The sequence below is a fragment of the Carcharodon carcharias genome, chromosome 19, assembly GCF_017639515.1.
Source record: "Carcharodon carcharias isolate sCarCar2 chromosome 19, sCarCar2.pri, whole genome shotgun sequence".
Classification (NCBI taxonomy): domain Eukaryota; kingdom Metazoa; phylum Chordata; class Chondrichthyes; order Lamniformes; family Lamnidae; genus Carcharodon; species Carcharodon carcharias.
The window spans coordinates 21,295,920-21,322,399 of NC_054485.1; the positions used below are offsets into that span (position 1 = coordinate 21,295,920).

General features: G+C 43.2%; 1 protein-coding gene across 1 annotated transcript; it reads left to right on the top strand.

Moving 5' to 3' along the window:
* The first annotated feature begins 9,637 nt into the window (after positions 1-9,637).
* LOC121291167 (protein lin-28 homolog A-like) lies at positions 9,638-25,903 on the top strand. Its single transcript, XM_041212257.1, has 4 exons — positions 9,638-9,796; positions 12,886-12,945; positions 16,345-16,529; positions 25,531-25,903. The coding sequence occupies exons 1-4, from the start codon at positions 9,638-9,640 to the stop codon at positions 25,901-25,903; spliced, it is 777 nt and encodes a 258-aa protein (XP_041068191.1).
* Positions 25,904-26,480: the final 577 nt, after the last annotated feature.

The window sequence follows — 26,480 nt, forward strand, 5'->3', positions numbered from 1 at the left end:
TCATTGATAACTAGTTAGGCTGATCAGCTTTCTGGCTGCAATACGTCCACCAACCGATAACTTTTACATGAAAGTGGGCTCAAATCCCCTTCCGAAACTTCAAAACCTTGTAACCAGCAGTAAGATTTTAAATGATTGTGCTCGAGTTGGTCACTGCGGAGAAATAGTGACTTTAAACCTGTTAATTTGGATAGTATTCTGGTTTTGTTTTTTGTGAATGAATCTTTTCTCCCCCTCCCCCAGTCATCTATTCGTCGAGCCCTCTCTGTGAAACCACTCACTCTTGTGGCTCTCCAAGGAGCTGCTGGCGAAGGAGGGGCTGGAGGGGGGCGGTGGTGAATGTCCCTGGGATTCCTGATTCCCAATGGGAATTGGGACAAGTGAAAATCTTCCTGCAGAGGCACATAAAAATGGCACATTCAGGAAGGAGTTTCACCACAGAGATAGGGAAAACAAAAAGGGGAACGTTACAATGATCATGGAAGTGGGTTGGGGGTGGGGGGGTGGTGAAACTGCTCTGCCAGGGCAGGCGATATTGAACCAGCCGCCAACATTTTCCACCATTGTCTTCAGCAGAAAGCAGGCGGGCGATCGGCTATCGTCCATTTTACCCTTTCATCCGCCTTCCTGGATTAGAGTGGGACACGTTGCAAATCTCAGTTGTCCCATTTTGAAGTGGCAAGAGTGGAAGCCGGTTTTGGGGTTATGTGGGAGGGGAGGTGGGACAGTGCAATGGCTCATTAACTCTGGTTGGGCCTGTTTCTGGAGGCTCCATTGTATACTTCCTCTGCCTCCAACCACACCACCTGGTTAAACAGCCTTTTTTCTCATCTTCCTACATTTTTATGATTAATATATGAAAATGTTCAATGAAAAAACATATTTTCAATGTCCCTATGATTATCCTCCAGGTTGTTGTTCACAGTACTTCCAGGGAGATTAAACTTTCATTCCTGGAGAGTTGAGGATAATCCTGGTGATTTACAAAATTGTGGAATCATAGAGTAGTACAGCACAGAAGGAGGCCATTTGGTCCATTGAATCTGCACAAGGTCTTTAGAACAGCAATCCAACTGGTCCCACTCTCATTCGTACCTCACATCCCTGCATTTCCTTCCCCTTCAAGTACTTATCCAATTCCCTTTTCAAGGTCCACTACCCTAAGATCAGCAGAACATGGAGGTAGGAGGAGATTGGAAAATTAATGGGTGCCAGTACACCAAGTACAATAACTTGCATTTATTTAGCACTTTTAACACAGTGAAATGTTCCACAGCAATTCTCAGGTATGTTATCAAGCAAAATTTGACGCTGAGCTGCACAGAGAGGTATAAGGACCAATGACCTAAAGCTTGGTTAAAGAGGTATAAGGAGCATTGGCAAAGAGGGGAAGTTAGAGGGATAGAATATTTAGGAAGGGAATTCCAGAGCTGAGGGCCTTGGTTGCAGAAAGCAGGGCCACTAGTAGTTGAATGAATAAAATTAGGGATGCACAGGAGGCCAGAATTGGATAAGTACCAGTACTGTGTAAGACCAAGGCAATGAAGTGGTGGCCCTAATATAGCATAAAAGCAGCGTCCAGGAACTTGATCCAGTGAAGTACGGAGTGAACAGACTAGTGTTATATAGCACTGTATGGCAGCTGGGAACTCCAGTGCTTCCAGTGGTAATGTTTTTGACTTGAGTTAGAATGTTATAGGTACAAGTTCCACTCTGGGAATTTGGGCACTGAGGCAATGCTGCGCTGGCAGAGGTGCTGTATTTCAGGTGAGATGCTAAACCTAGTGAATGTAAAAGAACCAAGTGACTGTAAAATACATCATGCCGTTGTTTTGAAAGAGCAGAGGAGCTTTCCCCAATGTCCTGGCCAATATTTATCCCTCAACCAAAATCACTAAAATAGAATACCTGTTTTTAAGAGTTTGTATGCAAACTGGCTTCCATGTTTCCTCCATTACAACAGAGACTATACTTCAAAAGCATTTCAGTATTTGTAAAGTACTTTGGGATATGCTAAGATTGTGAGTGGTGCTATAAAAATACACCCTTTTTCTGCTTTTGTAACAAAGTGAGAGCCCTGGCTGCTGAATTATCAGTTTGACTCAGATTACATGTGGGGGATGGTTCAAGGAGGTACAAATCATTCATTAATCACATTGATTTGAATCACTGAGCTTTGCATTAACCAGTTTAGGAAAAATCTTTTACAATTTTTCTAACAATCTAGACTTGGGAATAGGGGGCACCTTTTAAAGTTTGTAAATGATATAAAACATGGCAAAACATGACTACATTTCAAAAGTTCTTCATTGGCTGTAAAGCACTTTGAGATGTCCGGGTGGTCATGAAAAGCACTATATAAATGCAAGTCAAGAAAAACAAGTTGTTGATAGTGATGAGGATAGTGGTTGGCTTCAGGACAGGATGCTGAAATGGGCAGAAGCATGGCAGATGGAGTTCAGTGTGGTGATATGTGAACTGGTGCACCTTAGGAAGATAAAAATGGAAATACTATCAATGGTATGATTTTGAAATTGTAGGTGAGAAGAGAGACTTTGGTGTTCATATACACAAATCCTTAAAGGTGGTTAAAAAGCATAAGGGTTACTTGGGTCATGTATCAGCTGTGGCTCAGTCGGTAGCACTTTCACCTCTTAGCCAGGACGTTCTTCTTCAGCTTCCACTCTAGGACTTGGGCACAAAACCCAAGGCTGCTGCTCCACTCCTATGCAGTACTGAAAATGTGCTGCAATGCTGTTTTTTGGGATACAACATTAAACCGAGTCGCCACCTGCCGTATCAGATCGATGGAAAAGATCCAATGACATTATTTTGAAGAGGACCAGGGGAATTCTGTTGGGTGGCCTGGCTGATATTTATTTTTTATGTGGCCATCATTGGCTAGGCCAGCATTTATTGTCCATCCCTAATTGCCTTGTTCAGAGGGCATTTCAGAATCAACCACATTGCTGTGGATTTGGGAGTCACATGTAGGCCAGACCAGGTAAAGACAGCAGATTTCCTTCCCTAAAGGATATTAGTGAACCAGATGGGTTTTTACAACATTCAACAATGGTTTCATGGTCATCATTAAACTTTAAATTCCAGATTTTTATTGAATTCAGATTCTACCATCTGCCATAGTAGGATTTGAACCCAGGTCCTCAGAGGATTACCCAGGTTCTCTGGATTACTAGTCTAGCAACACTACCACTACACTATTACCTCCTTCAATCAACATCACAACCATAGATTATCTGGTCATTATTCTATTGCTGTTTGTGGGAGCCTGCCCTGTGCAAATTGGCCGTCACATTTCCTACAGTGATTACACTACAAAAGTTTCTCATTGAATGTAAAGTGCTTTGAGATGTCTGGTGATCGTGAAAGGCATTATATAAATGCAAGCCTCAATTTTGTTTTGGTAAATGAATAGACTATAAAAGCAAAGAGATGATGTTAGAACTTTATAAATTACTGGTTAGGCCTCAGCTCGAGTATTGGCTAATTCTGGGTACCACATTTCAGGAAAGATATGAAAGCCTTAGAAAGGTTATACAAGAGGTTTATCAGGATGATACCAGGGATGAGAGACTTCAGTTTTGATGAGAGGTTGGAAAAGCTAGGACTGTTAGGACAGATTATGAGGTGTCCTAATAAGGGTCTTCAGATGATAGAGCAAAGCTATTTGCTCTGGCGAGTGGGTCAATAACTAAGAGGTCATAAACTCAGAATCCTTGACAAAAGATCTAGAGGGCATTTGAGGTGAAATTCTTTCACACAGCCAATTGTCAGGATCTGGAATGTTCTACCTGAAAAGGTAGTGGAAGCTGATGCCATTAATCGCTTTAAAAGCAAGTTGCACAGGTATGTGAGGATGAGGACTCGCAGACAAAAAGTGGGAGGTGGTCTAAATATGACTGCTCTTTCAAAGAGTCAGAACAATTATGATTCTGTAGATTTCTATGAATCTAATATCATCTCCTTAACGATTTTCCTGATTCCTCGCTCTAGATCCCATTGTTTCACATAAGGGAACCCAGTCCCACAGTAACTTGTCTGTTATTTTTAGAAACCGCCCCGGTTCGGTGATGCCTCCCGAGCTTTACGTATCTTTCTTGAAGTTGGTTGTGCACTCATTAGGCCCAGATTCTGGGGGTGGAGGGGAGGTGCCAGAAACTTGTGCCAACCTGTGCGTGATCTGTCAGTACTGTCATACCGCACTTCTCCCCACTGGATCGTAAGGCCTGTGAGATTTATATGACAAAGTTGGTGTACGTGATGTTCCCTGTCATATTATGAAGCTGTTGGGTCGTATATGTGGCTGGTCCATTATATTCTAAAATTGATATATATTGGTGGTGTTGTATAGTACATGGAAGGTCCTGTATATTAAAATGCTTGTGTAGACCATGTGATAAAGTCCTTCATAAGAGACTATTAGCTAAAGTTGAAGCTTAAGGAATTGAAGGCAAATTATTGACCTGGTACAGAAATTGACCGAGTGGCAGGGGACAGAGAGTAGGGGATAATGGGCAGGTACTTTAATTGGCAGGATGTAACTAGTGATGCCCCGCAAATATCCGTGTTGTGGCTTCAACTATTCTCACTGTTTATGAATGAAAACCACATTCCCAAGTTTTCTGATGGCACAAAGATAGGCGGCATTGTAAACAGTGTAAATGGAAGCATAAAGTTATGAAGAGATGTTAATAACTTAAGTGAATAGGCAAAACCGTGGCAAATGGACTTCATTTTAGCAAATGTGAGACTATTGATTTTGTACCAAGAATGTACTCTGATTTGTACATTTTAAATGTGGAAAAGCGAGAAACAGTTGAGGTCCAGAGATACTTGGGGGTCCAGATACCTGGATCATTAAAGTGTCATGAACAGGTACAGAAAATAATCAAAAAGGCTCATGGAATGCTGGCTTTTATATCTAGAGGCTGGAATAGAAGGCATTCCTCAGCCCTAGTTTTGCCACACTTGAAGTACTTTGCAGTTCTGGGTACCACAACTTAGACAGGATACATTGACCTTGGAGACAGTGCAGTGTAGCTTTACCAGAATGATACCTGGACTCTGAGGATTAAGGTTCAAGCAGATATTAACCAAACTAGGGTTGTATTCCCTGGAATTTAGAAGATTAAGGGGTGATTTGAATGAAATTTTCAAGATAGTAAGGGGAATTGATAGGGTCGATGAAAAGAAATGATTTCCTGGTTGGGGAGTCTAAGACTCAGGTACATAATACCTTGGGTGATGAAATCTTATGAGATAAACCTCAACTGAGGGTGGTGGGGACAGGTGTGGTGATGGTAAGGAGATTCTGGTGACCATAAGAATGGTGGGGGAGAGGGGCGAGTGGATGATTATAAGTCCTCTTGGTGGTTGATGGCCATAGTGTACATGTTCCCAAAAAAACAAAGATACGGAGACAAGAGGAAACTCCCAGATTTAGTCTCCCACCAGCTGTTAGTCAACTGTGATTAAATATATTCTTGGGGGTTTCGTCACATGACCTACCCCACACTCCAGCCATTTGTTGGCCAACACATACATCCTTGTGATTCACTGCCTTCCTATGCCAATTGAAAAGCAAAAGGGCTCATTACCCAGTTGGGTACTGCTTGGCTATCGGCTAAACAGCCTTTTTTTTCAATATTTTTATATCTGGTGAACACAAAGGGTGATAGAAATTTGGAACTCCCTGCCACAAATGCCAAATGACGCTAGGTCAATTGTTGATTTTAAAACTGATTGATAGATTTTTGTTAATGAGTGGCATTAAAAGAAATGGGCAAAGGTGGGTATACTGAGTTCGGCCACAGATCAGCTGTGATCTCAACAAATAACAGAACAGGCTTGAGGGGCTAAATGGCCTACACCTGTTTCTATGTTCCTATGCATGTATTTGTGGTCCGGTCCCATATAGAATAAGGCTGGTGCATGTTGATAGTTCAGTTTGCTGTAAATGTGGTTTATGTGGATTTCCCTGTATACCATAATGCTAGTGGATGTGGATGTCCTCTGTATATTATAAGAGTGTTGTATGTGGATGGTCCTCTATGCTATGAAGCTTGTGTGTATGGTGATATTGTATTTTATAAAGCTGGCGTTTATGGATGATGCAATGGACTATGAGGCTGGTGTATATCGACAGTGCTGTATATTACAAAGTGGTGTTTGTGAATGGTCCTGTCCAATATAAAATTTGTGTATAATGGTAGTTCCACATATTATAAAGCTGCTATATGTGGATTTTCCTGTGTGTTATTAAATTGGTATATGTGCATGATTTTGTATATTCGTGGCCTATTTCCATCTTTTTTAACATTGCATGACTCCACCTTGCCTCAGCCCACTTGTTACTGATTCTCTCATTCATGCCTTTGTTACTTATAGACTTGCAATATTCCAGTATCCTCTTGGCTGTCCTTCCATCTTCCATGCTCCATATACTGTTCACCCATCATCCCTGTCTTTGCTGACCTATATTGGCTCCTTGTCCAGCAACACATCAATTTAAAAATTTTCAATTTTGCTTTCAAATTCCTCAGTGGTCCTCTCCACCATAACTCTGTAACTACATGCAGCGCTACAACTTTCCAGAACTCTGCATTCCTCTAAGTCTGGACTCTTGCGCATTCCTGATTTCAATTGCTCCACCATTGGTTACTGTGCCTTCAGCTGCCTAGATCTGAGCCTCTCTACCTCTCCCCTCCTTCAAGACACTCTTTAAAATCTAACTCTTAGCAAAGTTTAACCTGTCCTAATATCTCCTTATGTGGCTCTATTTCAAATTTGTTTGATAATGCTCTGTGAAGCACCTTGAATTTTTTTAAACCATGTTAAAGGCATTATATAAATGCAAGTTGTTGCTGGTATGTAACAATTCTGATGTATGGCGATGGTCCTCCATATTAGAAAGCTGAAATATATTAGTGGTTATGTATATTAAAAATGCTGATCTTATACATTGTAAAAGTTGTATCTGAGGGTGTTACAGTATATTGTAGTGTTTGTCACATGATTGATCCTGTACAATAAAAAGTAGGTAAATGAGGATAGTTCTGTGTTATTAAGGTGATTTACATGGATAGTCCTATGTGTTGTAAAGCTGCTGTATGTAGATGGTCCTGTTAATCATAAAGCTGGTGTATATGAATGATCCTGTAAAATGCTCTAGTATATGCCCTGGATTCCCAGGTCCCATTTTACTGCTGCAGCTCAGTTCTCCCTTGGGCTGCATGTCCCATCCAGCTGTTTTCATACTGAGGAAATGAGCACAGTTAATTGTGAGGTGATTGATTTCAACGGCAATCTAATGTGTTGTGTGAAAGGGGGCTTGCCATGGAGCCCAGCCCACAGAGCAGCTGCTGAACAATTCAATCATTGGCCATATGCTAATGCCTATAGGTCTATTAAAGGCATTTTGAATGCACCAGTGATCACAGCACAATTTAAACAATCCCTACCTCTTCACTTCATCACGTGCCTATGTAATGGGGGCAATCTAATGATATTCTCTGTGGATCTCTCTCTGCGCCTCACTCCTTTTCTCCCTAACTCTCTGTTCCTATTACTCTTCATCTTCCACTCACCTTTTGGGAATATTATTTGTTCGCTATGATTTTATAGTTTTAATGTGTTAGCAGGCCGTGGCTAAAAGATGCAAACACCACCAGAAGTAAGCTACCACAATAATTTACCACTTCATTCAGATGTACTGAACATCCCAGCAAGCTTCCCATAATTCTCACTAACTATTGATCAACCCCTACTCCTTCATACTATTATCCCCTTTTCTTTCTTAGTGATCAATCCCCACTTTTCTATAATTATCTTCACACACACTTCTTTCTCTGATTATCAGCCTATTAAACTTCATCATGAGTATCTCAAAGTGCTTCCATGGTCAACAAGTCCTGGTGTGGGACTTGAACCTGGATTTTCTGGCCCAGAGGGAGGGACAGTACCACTGTACCACAAGACCTCTTCCTCTATTATTGGTTAATCGCCTATCATTGATTTTTGATCAATTCCCTTTTCTCTATCATTGATTATTGATCAATCCCTTCTCTAACAATGATTTTTGATCAATTCCCCCACTTGTATCAATGATTATTGACCAATCCCCTATCTTCTCATTATTATTGATCAATTTCCTCCAGAATTAAAAATTTAATATTGGTAAAATTGACCATGATGGTTTTGATCTGCTGTTACCAACTAACTAATTCAGTTTTGTCCCTTTAGGGTGGGGCAACTGCTGCCCTTCCCCACTCAGGGCTTTTATGTGATTCCACTCCCACACAACAGTGTTGACTCTTCGAAGTAGCCTAGCGAGCTGCTCAGTTATATGAAAGTGCTGCACATCATTTCATGAATGTGGTTCACTAACATTTTTTTCAAATCAGGAAGGAATGGACAAAATTTGCCAGTTTTGACAGTAATGCCCACATCCTGAGAATGAAGAAGAAATTGATAATCACATGGGTATATATTTAAAATGTCTTCAAGCTTCTTCTGCCTTTTACCTTCCCTTTCTCACCCCACCATAATCTACTGGCTGTTTGCCTCCTTTTCCTACCCTCTCCTTCTGTTTTGTTTTTACTTTTCCTTTCTTCAGATGTCTCCTGCTATCTTTGCCTCTTTCCCCTCCCTCTAGTCATACTCAGTTATGCGGCATTTTGAGCTGTTTCATAATTACAACAATTTTGAACCAAGGATATAAACAAAGAGAGGGTAGCATTAAAGGACAACAAAATGCTCAATGTGAATGGGCTTCAATGCCTACTGTTGTATATACCATCGTTTTAAATGAGACTGTGTTGATTGAGGCAGAAACGAAAAGAAAGACTTGCATTTATATGGTGCTTTTCATGACCATCAGACATCTCAAAGTGCTTTACATCAATGAAGTACTTTCTGAAATAAAAACAGAACATGCTGGAAAAATGCAGAGGGTCTGGCAACATCTGTGGAGGAGAGAGACAGAGTTAATGTTTCAAGTCAGTATGACTCTTCAGAGTTAAAGAGTAGAATTGTGATGGATTTTATACAGTTTAATAGAGGGTGGAGCAGGTGGAGCAAGATAGAAGGTCAGGGATAGGTGGCAGCTCAGGAGAGATTTGACAAAAATGTCATGGACACAGGACAAAAGGAGTGTTCATGGTAGTGTTAAAGACTCAAGAGGTGTTGATAGTGGCATAAAGGTAAGATAGCAGAATGTGTTCATAGCAGAACAAGGGTCAGTGCTCTGTGAAAGCAAAACATGAGAACAAGTGATAGATGGCCCTGTGGGGGTGGGGGGGGGTGGTTGGGGAAAAAGGGAAAAAATTAGTAAATAAAATAAATATTTTTTTTTAAATAATTGGATTAAAAAAGGGGTATAGGTGGAGGAGCGAGCTCATGGTCTGAAGTTGCTGAACTCATTGTTAAGTCCGGAAGGCTGTAAAGTGCCTAGTCAGAAGATGAGGTGCTGTTCCTCCAGTTTGCGTTGGTCTTCACTGGAACATTGCAGCAGGTTGAGGATGGACATGTGGGCATGAGAGCAGGGTGGTGTATTGAAATGACAAGTGACAAGAAGGTCTGGGTCATGCTCACGGATTGAGCGAATGTGTTCTGCAAAATGGTCACCCAGTCTGCGTTTAGCCTCCCCAGTGTAATGGAGACCGAATTGGGAGCAGTGAATACAGTAGGCCAATTTGAAGGAGATGCAAGCAAAGCTCTGCCTCATCTGAAAGGAGTGTCTGGGGCCATGAACGGTGAGGAGGGACGTGGTAAAGGAGTAGGTGTTGCACCTTCTGCGATTGCATGGGAAGGTGCTGTGGGAAGGGGATAGGGAGTTGGGGTGAGGGAGGAATGGACCAGGGTGTCATAGAAGATACAACGGAATTTACCTTTATGTCACTATAAGCACCTTCTTTACGCTTTAACACTACCAATAACATTCCCTTTATCATGTGTCCATGACATCTTTGTCAAATTTCCTCTTAGCTCCCACCTATTCCTGACCTTCTATTTTGCTCCACCTGCTCCACCCTCCCCTAAACAGTATAAAACCCATCACATTTCTACTTCTCTTTGGCTCTGAAGAAGTCATACAGACCCAAAACAGTAACTCTGTTTCTCTCTCCAGAGATGCAGCCAAACCTGCTGACCTGCTGAGGTTTTCCTGCATTTTCTGTTTTTATTTCAGATTTCCAGCATCCGCAGTATTTTCCTTTTATTGAAGTACTCTCTGAATTATAGTCACTGTTGTAACGCAGTAAACAACAGTAGTCAATTTTGAGCACAGCCATCTCCCACAAACAGCAATGTGATAATGACCAATCAATAGGTTTTTGTGATGTTGATTGAGGGATGAATGTTGGCCAGGACACTGGGGATAACTCCCCTGCTCTTCTTTGAAATAATGCCATGTGATCTTTTACATCCACCAGGGCAGATAGATGGGGCGTTGGTTTACGGCCCCATTTGAAAGACAGCACCTTTGATGGTGCAGCACATCCTCGGTACTGCACTGGAACATCAGTCTTATCACATCTGGACACAGTCCTGGTGTCACATAAGGACACACCTCTGCAGTCACTCGCATCTGGACACAGTCCAGGCATCACTCACAGCTGGATATGATCCTAGAGTCACTTACAGTTGGATACAGCTAGGGGTCAGATGCATCTGGACATAGTCTTGACTTGGAATGAATTAGAATTTCACAATTAATTGATTTATTAATTCATGGATTTTTTTCATTCTCTACCTGATGTGTGGGTGATCTTTTAAAAACCAGAATATCCACTTTTCTGAAGCTCATTAATTAAATGTTCAGCTGTATTGGTACCACAGGCTACAGAAAAGAAGTTTACAATTCAATCTGTGAGACCTTGTTTTTGCTTTTGATTCAACATCTCAAATTTCTCCAATTCATCAATGCAAAACCTGTACCCCAGTGTTATAGTGACAGACTGAATTCACCAGCGCTGTACCCAGTGTTATAGTGACAGACCGAATTCACCAGCACTGTACCCAGTGTTATAGTGACAGACCGAATTCACCAACACTGTACCCCAGTGTTATGGTGACAGATGGAATTTACCAGCACTGTACCCCAATGATATAGTGACAGACTGAATTCACCAGCACTGTGCCCCAGTGTTATAGTGACAGACTGAATTCACCAACACTGTACCCCAGTGTTATAGTGACAGACGGAATTCACCAGCACTGTACCCAGCGTTATAGTGACAGACCGAATTCACCAGTACTGTGCCCCAGCATTATAGTGACAGACCAAATTCACCAGCACTGTACCCAGTGTTATAGTGACAGACTGAATTCACCAGCACTGTGCCCCAGTGTTATAGTGACAGACTGAATTCACCAGCACTGTGCCCCAGTGTTATAGTGACAGACAGAATTCACCAGCACTGTACCCAGTGTTATAGTGACAGACTGAACTCACCAGCACTGTACCCAGCGTTATAGTGACAGACCAAATTCACCAGTACTGTGCCCCAGCGTTATAGTGACAGAACAAATTCACCAGCACTGTACCCAGTGTTGTAGTGACAGACTGAATTCACCAGCACTGTGCCCCAGCATTATAGTGACAGACTGAATTCGCCAGCACTATCCCAGTGTTATAGTGACAGACCTGAATCCACCAATACTTTACTCCAGTATAATACTGCGACAGAGCAGAACCCATCACTACTGTGCCCCAGTGTTATTCTAATCAATCTGATCACAGTAGTACTGAACCCAGCGTTGTACAGTGATAGACCTGTACCCAGCAGTACTGTATTCCAGTGTTATAAATGACAGACCAGAACCCCAATATTGACATTTAAACACAGGTAGCCACTAGCATTACCCTAGTGTTACACAGTGATGGACTACTACCCATCTGCATTCTGCCCTAGTGTTATACAGTTACAGATCCATACCCTCCACTAGTGTACCAGTGTTATACAGTGACATAGTGTACCCTGGTGTTATACAGTGGCAGACCTGCACCCGCATTACTGTACCACAATGTTATACAGTGACAGACCTGAATCCCTTGTTACTTTACCCCAGTGTTATACAGTGTCCAAACAGGACTTACCAGCTGTGCATGCTAGGCCAGGCAAATTGCAGTTTGCAGCCCACAAATTTCTGGTGACAATGAACAGGGAGCTTGTGAGCTTTCATCTTCCTCTCATCAATTCTGTCCGCCCATCACCCCTGTGCCCATTGACCTACATTGGATCCTGGCCCATAAGCACATTTATTTTATAAAATCTTTTCTTTCTGTTCAAACCCCTCCTAGGCCTTGCCTTCTTGATTGGTCATCTGTCCTAATATCTTCTCTCAGGCTCAGCTTTGTCTGGCTACACTTCTGTGAAGTACTTTGGGATGTTTTACTATGTTAAAAGCGCTAAATAAATGGATGTTGTTGTTCAGTCATTTGTTCTATCTATTTACCCAACCATATCCAATGTCTCTCTTATTTATCTGTCTATTTGGGTTAATTTACGGCTTTAATATGTAAACAGAAATTAAATTCATTTTTTTGTATCTCTGAGTCCTGGAACCATTTAGCTTAATTCTTCCTCCCCCCCAAAGTAAGTGCCAGCAATGGCCAACCCTGCATGAATGTCCAGTTGTCAGTTCATAGGATTGACCAGATGTACTTATTTAAAGTGGTCAGTGAATTGTCTGTGGTGCGGGGGGTTGGGGGTGTTGGAAGCATGGGTGGGGATGTGAGATCCCTGAGTGACAAATTGGACATCAGGATTTAAGATATTGAGACAAGTAGCCTCTTCCCTGCTGATCCCTGAGGCTGGCCCTTTGTTTCCTGTTTGTTTATTCTTCCTTTTGGACTTTATGCAGATTGTGACTGTCCAAAGTAGCTCAGAGATCGACAAGGACAAGATGCTAGGAGAAGTGGCAGTTAAAGCTTGTGGTGAATAGGATTTATTGCAGTAAAATTTCCCATTACTTTGAAGTTATTTTACTTTACTCTGACTTCATTATGTCAATTAGAGAGAAGTAGAAAAATAAAAACCCAGAGACAATTTTCTTTCTCGTGAAATGAAGAGACAAGTAGGGAGCTTGGTTGCCTTGTGTGTTATGTGTGTGTGGTATGTCCTATACCCTTGGTGTGCCTCTCATTCAGATAGGATCCTGTGATCATGCAATTTGACACACTGATGGTCCCTCCTGGCTTTCAGAGTAGACCCCACCATAATTATCAGGCTTTCATTTATGGCATTCTCAGCTCCTGCAGAATCAATGGTTCTGGAATGCTCTTGAGCTGCCCGCATGGGTGGGGGAGGGGTTTGCATCTGACCCATGCACTTTTCACTATGAACCCCACAGATCTGATGGCACTGGGGAACAGCTGTGAGTTGTGACTTGTACTCCTAGCAATAGACTTTCCCTCATGGCGGGTTTGGGACAGGTAGTGGGCACAATCTTCTCCTACATTGACCTATACAGGGAATAGAGCTCAGTCACACCAAGAGCTTGGTGTTGATGTGGTGTGCTGACTTCCTTTTGAGGAAAGAAAGCAAAAAAATAAGACTGGCGCTTATATTGCACCTTTCCCAACCACAGGGCATCCTAAAACTGTTCACAGCCAATAAGTACTCCTTGAAGAGTAGCCACCATTGTAATGTATGAAACACGCCAGCTAATTTATGCACAGCAAGCTCCCACAAACAGCAATGTGATTAAAAACCAGATCATCTGATTTTAATAACATTGGCCAGGACACCAGGAAGCACTCTGCTCCTATTCTTTGAATAATGCCATGGGGTCCTTTACATCTACCCGAGAGGGCAGAGGGGGGGTTTTAGTTTAACAGGGGGCCTTGGTTTAACATCTCATTCAAAAGACAGTTCCTCCAACAGTGCAGCACTCCCTCCATATTGCATTGGGAGAGTCAGCTTGGGTTTTATGCTCAAGTCTCTGGAGTTTGAGAGGTGATCTGATCAAAATGTTTAAAAATGACAAAAGGATTCAATAGGGTAAATAGGAATAAATTATTTCCTCTGGTAGGGAACCAAAATGAGGCACCACGATCCTAATATTAGACCCAGAACACTGAGAAGTGAAATCAGGACGTACTTTTTCTCACACAGGTCACAATCTCAGGCTCTCCTCCTCCAAAAGGCTTTGATGCTGGGCATCACTTGGAGCTTTCAATCCTGAGATTGGTAGATTGTTGTTAGGTAAGGGTATTATAGAATATGGAACAAAGGTGGGTAAATAGAGTTGAAGTGCAGATTAACCACAATCTAATTGAATAGGGAACAGGCTTGAGGGGCTGAATGGTCTCCTTTTCCTATGCTCTGTACTAATGTCAAAAGTCCACTATAAAGCTGCCAGTTTCTGTCTGCCATTGTTTGCAAGACCATCTGAAACAGGTTCTCACTCCTCCGCATTGCACAGGACATCTGCTGCATTAGGTAATCTTCAGCAATGTGCTCTTTCTAATTTCACAGGATCGTACAACACAGAAGGAGGCCATTCAGCCCATCGTGTCTGTGCCAATAGATTTCAGCTGATAGCCACACATGAGATCCTTTGATTTGTTCCACTCCTTTTTCTAATGTTAGATACATGTGGATAAATCAGTAGATAAATGCAATAACTGGCTTCAGACAGAGTCATAAGTGGCGCCCCTCCCAAACACTCAGTCCCGCACCTATGCTGAGTTAGTAGATATCAAGTGAAGCAGGAGGGGAATGTAGGAGCTTCCTCCAGTTGACCTCAACCTTCCTTGATAGTCATGAGAAAAATGGGTCAGGTTTACTTGTCCTGAAGGTGTTCTTGTGGCTCAGTAGGTAACGCCCCTGTCTCTGAGCCAGAAGCTCCGGGCTCAAATCCCATTCCATGGAGTGTCCATGATCTGATTCAAGTAGATTGATAATCAGCTTGCTAATCCTTCCAGCGCTTCCCCATTACTACCCAAAGGGAGAGAGGAGTGTGTAATGAACTGACACAAACAAAAGTCTCTTGATTGGAGTCCAGTGACCCTTGGTGGAAAGTGTTTGTGTGCACACATGTGCAATGTATATGTGTCTGTTGATGCTGCACGAGGACATGTGCAAGCCCTGCCAAAACACTTTCTATAGTTTTGCTCAGACTTGCCATCAAGCCAATCCATGCCTTGGGTGAAGTTTTGGAATCACCAATCAGCTTGGGCTCTAAACCATCAGGAGCAAACCAGACAGGGGAGTGACGGCTGGCTGGATGAGTAGGGGTTGGGGTGGGGATGTGAGTATGATGATGGGTGTTGCTTTAACCTCTTTAACCTCACTGGTATTTGTGGTGGGTGAGTGGGAGCAACTCCCTCTACATGTGTTTGACTTTGTATGGATAAAATTAGAGTTTCCAATCCTCCAGGATTGTCCTGGGAGATAATCTCCCAGGCACTACAGTAGATATATCAAAGGGACATTACATTTTTTAGCACTTTTGTTAATTAATTATACCAATATTGGAAATGGAGAGAAAGGACTGTTTGACTGACATCATCCAATTGAGTTAAGAGGCTGTTCACTTTTCGATTGGCTGTGAAAGCGGGCCTTTGTGAGGATAGATAAGTTGGATGACCAATGCTAGGTGGGTGGGGTCTGTATGTTTGGAGGCAGGAAATCATTCGATGAAACCCCCATGAATATGACCAACCAGAGATGGCAACACTTTTCAGCAGCTCTGACATCCCCTCCACTTGGTAGTGGCCCACACAGCGTGACTGGGACATTACTGCGTTAGCTGGACGTAAGACGTACTTTTCTTCTGGAAAAAAAAGTCACTGAAAAGCGCCGTGCGTTTTATGATCCAAAGGTTATGCCCAAGTACTTCCTAAAAATTTCCTTTTAAAATTGTGGGGGTGCATCTTATGGTTGATGCATGTTATGGCCTGACAAATCCAGCATTTTTCTAATTTAGTGCATTGTCGGTGCTATGGAGTTGATATTTCCCCCAATGTACTTTCATGTGTACACTTTTATACCTGGCTATATTGCACAACAGGAATTGGGAACATTGGTGAAGTTTGTAACTATCAATGCAAACTGAACTGACCTTGGTAAAGTACTGAATTCTAGTGATAAAACTCAGAGATCAGGGCCACTGACTGGCTCACATAATGAAAGTGAGATCCTGCTGGGATAGTACGTGTTCCACTCTTGCCTTTACCACAATCCTTACTGTTTTCAATCAAGGATAATTTGAGAATTGTTTTTGGGACTAAATAAAACCATTGGGCGATTTGGTGCTTTTGATTGAACTCCAAATATTAGCACTTTCTTTACATTTTCTCTGGGCAATGTTTTTCAGAGCAAGCTGTACATGGACGGCTTCCGCAGTTTGAAAGAGGGAGAGCCGGTGGAGTTTACGTTTAAGAAATCTTCCAAAGGTCTGGAATCAATATGGGTAACAGGCCCGGGTGGCACCTCCTGCATCGGGAGTGAAAGGAGGCCTAAAGGGAAGAATGTGCAAAAGCGAAGGCCCAAGGGAGACAGGTGAGGTGGGGGCTTCTTGGCAGCAACAGGTCACAATCCAACCTCTGGTCCTTAAACAATATTACTTTACAACTTATGCCTAGAGAGTTAGCTAACAACAAATAATAACTTGTATTTAGACAGCATAGTAAAACATCCCAAATGGGGAATGGGGAGAAGACACAGGGAATCGGGGTGCAGAGTGAAGAGAGATTGGTCTTTGCTGTGTACTATTTTTTCTGGGGGAGGGCAATGTCACGTGTCCCAAAGATGCCTGAAAGACCACCCCCGCTGCACCCCCACCCACCGCCCCCCCCCAACCTCCCCCTGCCCCCCCCCAACAGTGGGTCAGAGAATTTCAGGACCTTTCTACAACCACCTGAGATGGCGGACAGGGCCTCAGGAACATAATAAAGCTTGGAGTCTATTACATATAAGATTACACAGGCTGGAGAGTGTTGCACATTGGATATTACACAGGCTGGAGAGTTAAGGCTGGAAATTTTCTGAAGTCTCAGCCAGTGTCTTTGATGTGAAATCCACAGCTGAAACTAGCCCTACAGCACAAAAAAGGGATGAGGGAGAGGGAATTGTGACTGCCTCTGACACTGGCTGAGTGTAAATGAGGCGTTAAACAACCTGGGTCAATGACAGAATACAGGAGAGAGAGATAGAAAAGAGAGATACATGGAGAGAAGTAGAGTTAAGCCAGAGAGCGATACAGAACACACACACACACACACACACACACATACGGATACTGAAACTATTGTCTTCAGTCCTCACCACAAACTCCATTCTCTAGCTATTGACTCTATCTCTCTCCTTGGCAACTGTCCATGGCTGAACCAAACTGTTCACAACTTTGGTGTCTCATTTAACCCCAAGTTGAAATTCTCACCACATATCATTCATAACATCACCTGACTCAGACACTGCCTCTGCTCCTTCCTCATCCATGCGTTCATTATAGTTGGACTCAATTATTCCAATGCACTCCTGCCTGTCCTCCCAAATTCCACCCTCCATAAACTTAAGCTCATCAAAACTATCCTAATTCAGATCAAATCCTTTTTATCCTTCACTCCTGTGCCCACTGACTTATGTTGACTCCTGATCCAACAATAGCTCAATTTTTAAAACTCTCATTCTTGTTTTCAAATTCCTCCATGTCTCACCCCTTGGTATCTTGGTAATATCTTCCATCCCCATAAGCCTCTGAGATCGTTACATTTCTCCAAATCTAACCTCTTACACATCTCAACATTTAGTACCTTGTGACATTTCACATTGTTGAAGATGCTGCAGAAATGCAAGTTGTTATTGTTGACAGAGGGAGACAGAAAGAGAGAAAGACATATAAAGAGAAACAGTGTGAGAAACTGTGAGGGGAAAAAGGGAGGGTTCTGCAATAATTTTGCTCAGCAAAAATAAGGTAGCAAGTGGTGAGGATGGTGTTTAATGATGTAGAGTGTAGTCCCTGAGGGTGTGTAGTTAGTTTGGGAAGAACCCTCGTGACCTTATTCCCCCGTTATCAGTGTGATTGAGTTTCATTTAATATTTCCATGGTGATTGAGACTGATGACATTGATTAATTGAGCCTCAGCCACCATTGTATTTATTTACCAGTTGAACCTCATGAATTATTTATTCTGCATCACTTATTTGGTTGCCTTCAAGGGTCAGGAGGTGATCGTTAAAATCAGATGCCCATTCTGGAATGCCATTTTGTTGCTGCTTTGCTTCCTCGCTCTGTGGTCCATTCTGTTTTCTGTTTTGAGCTTTTTTTGTAACAGAGGGGATCCAACCATCAAGTCACAAAGACCTGGAATGTTTTCCCTTCTAATTTCCTTCCTACCTTCAGAGAAACTGCTGGCCACTGCCCGTGTCCAGTACCTGGGCAGCGACAGCCATCGCATGCGGTTTCATTTTGTGACTGCCCGCCCTCTGCTCACTCTGCCCAGGCATCTCCAGAATTGGTCGTTTGACATCTCAGTCATTGTGGAAATTAGAAGGGAAAAGAAAGGAAGATGCACATTTACATAGCGCCTTCCATGAGCTTGGGATGTTCCAAAGCACTTTTCAGCCAGTGAAGTACTTTCAGAGTGTAGTCAGTGTTGTAATGTGGGAAACACAGCAGCCAACGTATGCACAGCAAAGTCCCAGTGTGCGAGCTTTGAGGGATAAATATTTGCTGGGGCACCAGACAGAACTCTGCTGCTTTTCTTCAAAATAGTGCCTTGAATGCTTTACATCCTTCTGAGAGGGACCTTGGTTTAACATTTCATCTGATTTTGTGTTCAAGTCTTTGAGGTTTGACGGATGATCTAATCAAATCGTTTAAAGTGATAAAAGGATTCACTAGGGTTTAAAAAAAAAGCAATGAACCGATTTCCGCCGGTGCTGTAATCAAGGATATGGGGACATACACTTCTTTTTTAAAAAAAATTATTCTTTCATGGGATGCAAGTATCACTAACAAGGCTAGCATTTGTTGCCCATCCCTAATTACCCTTGAACTGAGTGACTTACTAGGCCATTTCAGAGGGCAGTTAAGAATCAACCACATTGCTGTGGGTCTGGAGTTACATGTAGGCCAGACCAGGTAAGGACAGCAGATTTCCTTTCCTAAAGGACATTAGTGAACCAAATGAGATTTTACGACAGTCATTGATAGTTTAATGGTCACCATTACTGAGACTAGATTTCATTACAGCTAGACCAATCAGAAGCTTTTCACACAAAGAAAATCTGGAGCTCTCCTGCCCAAAAGGCTGTTGTGTATGAGAGTCAACTGGAGCTTTCAAGACTGAAATTGATAGATTTTTGGTGTAAGGGACCAAGGGATAGGGAGCAATGGTGGATATATGGAGTCAAGGCACAGGTCAGCCATGATCGAATAGAATGGCAGAACAGGCTTTGAGTGGCTAAATAGCTCCCTCCTGTTCCTATGTTCCTAATCCTACCTGTGCTCTCCACCTATGAATTCACACAGGCAATGTACGGATGGAATCTGACTATTGAGGGTACTGCAGCCGAGGTAGAGCCTGTCCACACTCAATGTTCACAGACCCATACTGATCAGCAATGCATAGCAACTTGCAGTATTCTCCTTTCCTAGCCTGGGGCCTGCAGTTAATGGTTTAGGCAGGGTTGTCGTCCTTTGGTGATTAATGTGAATATAATGAGAGACCATTTCCCCCCAATAACAATAAGCCACAGAAAACACACAAAGTGAACAACTGTTTTCAATTCAAATTCAAGAAGCAACATGCATCTGCAGGTGTGACACAGCTCCCTGTGTAAAACATAGTGCGTTACGGCTGAGAATAATTTCAAAGTTTAATTTTAATTTAAAAAATTGTTTCTTGGGTGTGCCCAGAATTCAGCTTTGGCTAAGTGGGTAGCTTCTTGCCTGAGTCAGGAGGCTATAGGTCAAGCCCCACCCTAGAGACTCAAGTACATAATCAAGACACCTGAGCAATGCCCTCTGCATTGCACCTCTGTGTGTGAGTGTATGTATTTTAGTGTGTGTACATCCATGAGAGATTATGTGTGTGAGCATGTATGGTAAACATGTGTAATTTCCTAATTTATATGTAGTGTGGATGAGTTGATGGGTGAGCTTTGTATATATATGAATATATCTTTCTGAATACATGATTGCATGGGTACTAGAAAAAAGACCAGAAAAAAAGAAATATAGAAACATAGAATATTTAAGGCATATAAGGAGGCCAGTCAGCCGAGAAAGAGCTATCCAGTCCAATCCACCTTCCAGCTCTCTGCCCATAGCGCTGTAGGTTACAGTATCTCAAGGGCATGTGCAAGTGTTTCTTAATTGCATTGAGGGCTTCTGCCTGTACTACCCTTTCAGGCAGTGAGTTCCAGACACCTACACCACTCTGGATGAAAATTCCTTCCTTAACTCCGCTCTAATCCTTCCAGCAATTACTTTAAATCTACATCCCCTGGCTATTGACCTCTTTGCTAATGGAGATAGGTCCTTACTATCCATTCTATCTTGGCCCCTCATAATTTTATACACCTCAATTAAATCTCCCATCAGCCTCCTTGATTCCAAAAGAAAACAACCTCAGCCTCTCCAATCATTCATCATAGTTAAAATGCTCCATTCCTGGCAATAGTCCCAAATTGCCTCCATAACCTCTCTAATAGGGCAGAATTTTTCTGTCGACGAGTTGGGGGCGGGGCCTGCTCACCAACACAAAAATGCCGCAGGATGATGTTGGAGGGAACCCACCCCATTTAAATATTCAGGAAGGCAGGGGGACAGCGCAATCAGCTGTCCGCCCGCTGACCTGTCAATGGCCAATTGAGGCCATTGACAGGGTAGTTAAATCAATTAAAGGCCCTGCCTGTCCAACCTTAAGGCTGGCGGGCAGGCCAGGAGCCCCAGCGGGCTTCTGAAAAAACATGAAACCTCATCCACCGGCGGGATGAGGTTTCATGTCGGTTTTAAAAATCTTTAATAAAGTTTCTGTGATATTTATTAACATGTCCCATCTCATGTGACATTGTCACGAGGGGTACATGTTAATACTTTTTTTATTTTTCTATTTTTACACTTTCAAACACTGTCAGTGCTCTCCCTGAGGCAGCACTTAGTCTCAGGGAGATGTGCGCTCTTTCGACCGCATGCGTGAAAGAGCGCATTCTGGCAGTTGGGGAATCCCTCCCCTCCCTGCACAGTAAGCGCATAGCGCTTCCTATCGGGCAACCCGCTGGGTGGGCCTTAATTGGCCCGCCCACTTAAAATGGCGGCGGGGCCCATTTCGGCGGTGGTGATTGGCTGCCCGCCGCCGAGCCGGTGGGAACCGCCCACCAATCAAGGGCAAACTTCTGCCCATAATTCCTGTAATGTGGTGAGCAGAAGTGCACGCAATACTCTAGCTGTGGCTTAACTAGTTTTTTATACAGTCCTGGCATAATCTTCCTGTTTTTATATTCTAGACCTTGGCTAATAAAGGAAAGTATCCCACATGCCTTCTTGACCACCTTATCTACCTATCCTGTTCCCTTCAGAGATCTGTAAACATACTCTCCAACCTCCCGCTACACTTTTCAGAATCCTGCCATTTATTATGTATTTCTTTGCCTTGCTTGTCCTCTCCAAATGCATTACCTCAGACTTCTCCAGACTGAATTCCATTTGCCACTTTTCTGCCCACCTGACTAGTCCATTGATACTGTCCTGCAGTGAACAGCTTTCTCCCTCACTATAAACCACATGGTCAATTTTCATATCTTCTGCAACCTTGCATTTATTTAGCTTCCTTCGTGACCACAAGTCATCTCAAAGGGCTTTACAGCCACTGAAGTATTTTTTGAAGTGTAATCCCTGTTGTAGGAAATGAGGCAGCCAATATGTGCACTGAAAGCTCACACAATGTGATAATGGCCAGATAACCTCCTCTTGTAATATTCATTGAGGGTTAGATATTGGCCAGGACACCAGGGGTAAATGGCCTGCCTTTCTTTGAAATAGTGCTATGGGATCTTTGGCTTAGCATCGCATCCAAAAGAGAGCACTTCCAACAGCGCAGCTCTCCTTCACTAGATTGCTAGCCTTGAGTTCAATGTTCAAGTCCTACAGTAGGGCTTGAACCTAGCACCTTCTGATTGATAGGCTGGAATGCTACTAATTGAGCCACAGTTGCATATGTGGGTGCAGTTGAGAATATCTGGAAATAATGCAACTGCACAGCAGTACAATCAGGAACAGAATGTGCCTATTTGATAGGTGAATGAATGTAATCACGAGTGTGAATGTGAGTATATGTGAGTGACAAGCTGCATCCAACACCCCTGTTGTGTGCGGGGCTGGCAGAGTGGGTTCTGATGATGAGTCATACAGATTCAAAACGTTAACTCTGTCTTCCTCTCCACAGATGCTGTCAGACCTGCTGAGTTTTTCCAGTAATTTTTGTTTTTGTTTCAGATTTCCAGCATCCGCAGTATTTTATTTTTATATTATGGCAGAATGGGTAATGTGTCATGGTGTTTTGTGCAAGTACACAATTCAAAGCAGCTCCTGTTAAGTCCCAGTAATAGCCACAAGTATTGGCAGTAAAAAGAAATAAAAACCTGGGACGGGATGTGGAAGAATGTGAACAGACTCTTCGAAGGCCCCGTGTTAATGGTGGAATGTTGCCCCCTACTGATAATGTGCATTCAATGATAGTGCAGGCTAGTGTGGATGTTTGCATGACATGCTGTACGAATTGTTAAAAATTATTTTTCATTCATGGGATGTGTGTGTCGCAGGCTAGGCCAGCATTTATTGCCCATCGCAAATTAACTTGTATTAATTTTATAATGAGCTTTATGCCTTCCTGACCCTATTACTTAAATGGAGAATGGCTTCAGGATTCCGAGGTGCAGAGGGATCTAGGTGTTCTAGAACATGAGTCACAAAAAGTTAGTTTGCAGGTACAGCAAGTAATTAAGAAGGCTAATGGAATGCTATCCTTTATTACGAGAGGGATTGAACATAAAAGTAAGGATGTTACGCTTCAGTTATACAGGACATTGGTCAGACCACACCTCAATTACTGTGTGCAGTTTTGATCTCCTTATTTAAGGAAGGATGTAAATGCATTGGAGGCAGTTCAGAGGAGGTTTATTAGATTGATACCTGGAATGAACGAGTTGTCTTATGAGGAAAGGTTGGACAGGCTGGGCTTGTTTCCACTGGAGTTTAGAAGAGTGAGGGGTGATTTGATTGAAAAGTATATATGATCCTGAATGGTATTGACAAGGTGGACGTGGAAAGGATGTTTCCTCTTGTGGGTGAGTCCAGAACAAGGGGGTGCCATTTTAAATTAGGCGTTGCTCTTTTAAGACAGAGGAGACTTTCTTTCTCTGAGGGTTGTGCAACTTTGGAACTCTCAGCCTCAGAAAGTGGTGGATGTGGGGTCATGGAATATTTTTAAGGCAGAGATAGATAAATTCTTGTTAGGCAAGGGAATCAAAGGTTATCAGGGTTAGATGGGAATGTGGAAATCGAAACACAAACAGATCGGCCATGATCTTATTGAATAGCTCGAGGGGCCAAGTGGCCTATTTCTGCTCCTATTTCTTATGTTCGTATGTTCATATTGCAAATATCTGCACACCTGCATTATTTTTTAAAAATCAAAATTTGAGATGGAGGACCAACAGTGCTGTTGCTGGCTCTTTGGTACCGGGGTTCTTTACTGAGGGAGTGCTGCACTGTGGGAGGGGCAGTACTGAGGGAGTGCTGCACTGTGGGAGAGGCAGTACTGAGGGAGCGCTGCACTGTGGGAGGGGCAGTACTGAGGGAGTGCCGCACTGTGGGAGGGGCAGTACTGAGGGAGTGCTGCACTGTGGGAGGGGCAGTACTGAGGGAGTGCTGCACTGTGGGAGAGGTAGTACTGATGGAGTGCTGCACTGTGGGAGGTTCAGTACTGAGGGAGTGCTGCACTATGGGAGGGGCAGTACTGAGGGAGTGCTGCGCTGCTGGAGGGGCAGTACTGAGGGAGTGCTGCACTGTGGGAGGGGCAGTACTGAGGGAGTGCTGCGCTGCTGGAGGGGCAGTACTGAGGGAATGCTGCACTGTAGGAGAGGCAGTGCTGAGTGAGCACTGCACTGTAAGAGGGACAGTATGGAGGGGGCAGCACTGAGGGAGTGCTGCACTGTGGGAGGGGCAATACTGAGGGAATGCTGCACTGTAGGAGAGGCAGTGCTGAGTGAGAGCTGCACTGTAGGAGGGACAATATGGAGGGGGGCAGCACTTAGGGAGTGCTGCACTGTGGGAGGGGCACTACTGAGGGAATGCTGCACTGTGAGAGGGACTGTACTGAGTGAAGACTGCACTGTTAAAGCAGCAGTACTGAGACAGTGCAGCAATGGCAGAGGAGCAGTACTGGGGGAGTGCAACACTGTTGAAGTGGCTGTACCGGCAGAGCACCGCACTGTTGGCGGGGTGATACTGAGGGAATACTGCACTGTACGATGGGCACTATGGAGGGAACTTGATATTATCGAAGGGACAATGCTTTGGGAATGCTACACTGTGTAATGCCTTGACAGAGCAGACAGGTTTCAACAAGAAACAGATAAACTTTATTACGGAGAGCTTTTCAGGTACTACATGGTCAATCAGAACTCTCGTCAGGAAGCCACACCCGCCCAGATTGCTCGCGCTTAGTGCCCATTGGTCGGAGCCTCCCAGAATTTCACATGATTCTTGATAGACATCAAGAGAGGCTATACCTTCAGTTACTACACACTGTTGAAGGGGCAGTACTCAGGGAGTGTTGCACTGCTGGGAGTGCATCTTTTTGATGAGACGTTAAAGCGAGCCTCTGTCTACCCTCTCAGGTTAACGTACAAGATCCGAAAATACTTTTTATCAGGGAGCCACTTGAATTCATTTTCATATTGTCGAATATGAAATCTTCCATGAACCAATACAATCATGCAACCTTTTAGAACATATGTTTAAAAAATGCTTGAAATCATATTCCTTTATATATTTAAGTAACTTGGCACAGTTTGATTAATATAGCTGAAAATGGATTTATCACAAAACAATAAGCATTTTAATCACTACCGATCCATCGCCTGTGAGCAATCCAATTTTAGATAACTAAAAATGGTTTTAAATAACTATACAGAACACTTGCTACTCACTTTGGGTACAGGAGTCAGTGTTATAGTAAATTAAAAAGAAAATTTAAAACCCAAAAGCTTTTAAAATGGTCCAGGAGAACCAGCTTAATTTTAAGAGCCTCCTGAAAGTCTGCATATGCATATAATTAGTGGGACCGCCCCTTGGTGACACATCAATCTAGGGGGCATCACCAATTTTGTGGGCAGGGTTAGCTTTTATGCAACAGTTTTTAATTGCGGAAACTCAATGTGTGCTTTAAGTTCTGCGATTGTTTGGTCAACCTTGAGCAAATTGCGCTGGGAAAACCAGAGTGGAAACTCCAGGCCTACATGCGTTAATCGCTGTGTTTTTGCTTTGTTTTAGATGCTATAATTGTGGCGGTTTGGATCATCATGCCAAGGAATGTAAATTAGCCCCCCAGCCTAAGAAGTGCCATTATTGCCAAAGCATCGGCCACATGGTGGCCAACTGCACAATCAAAGCTGCCCAGCAACAGCAATCCACCAGTTCTCAGGGATGGCAGGAAAGCAAACCAGCGACAGGGCCCTTGACATCCTCCCCCTCACCCACCACACCGCAAGAGGTGGGAGGAGAGCACAGCACGGCCCTACTCTTGGAGGAGACGGGGGAGCACTTGGAAAAGCTGCTTCCGGAAAGTTACGACAGTGGCCTGCAAGAGTTCGCCGAGGAGCCGAGCAAGCAAGATTCGAGTTTGCAGAAAAGAAAAACGACCTGATGTCTGTCAGTGCCAGAAACCAACTCAGGATACAAAACTACCTCAGGTTCACCTACGCTGCCGAGGTCACGATCCAGCAATTCTCCAAAACAATCGAAAGACTTCAATTTGAATTCAACTTCTACTCATTCTGATGATGAATAGGACTTGGATACATCTTCAGCAAACTGAGGCACACTGAAACCTTCTTTAGACAACAGACTCCTCTGTGACAACACTCACAACTCTTCAACATCCCCCCCGCCCAGCACCAAAATCTCCGGAGGCCCAACTTAATTCCTGTAATGTCAAGACTTTATTTTATGTATGCCAGTTTTTCCAAAGAACTTAGCGAGGGTTCGACCTTTCCTCTGATATAAAACTCAATTTCCTTGCCCCTTGTCAAGTCCTTTTCCTTCTTGGTATCATCAACAATGGCTTGCGAACCATTGCATTCACTACTTTGAAGACTGGCTTGCATTGAATTCCGAACACTGACCATCCAACAAAGGTATTGAAGTTGTGGTCCATGACTTACACATTCTAGCTTCCTCCCCCTACACAATTCCACCTTTTAATTCACCAAACACTAGGTGAG

What these genes read in the sequence shown, in the direction of transcription:
- LOC121291167 (XM_041212257.1), top strand. Translation starts at nt 9,638, where the DNA reads ATGGTCACCCAGTCTGCGTTTAGCCTCCCCAGTGTAATGGAGACCGAA. An exon ending in AGGAGGGACGTGGTAAAGGA is followed by an intron (nt 9,797 to 12,885) that starts GTAGGTGTTGCA and finishes GACTTTATGCAG; the next exon opens with ATTGTGACTGTCCAAAGTAG. An exon ending in CGAAGGCCCAAGGGAGACAG is followed by an intron (nt 16,530 to 25,530) that starts GTGAGGTGGGGG and finishes GCTTTGTTTTAG; the next exon opens with ATGCTATAATTGTGGCGGTT.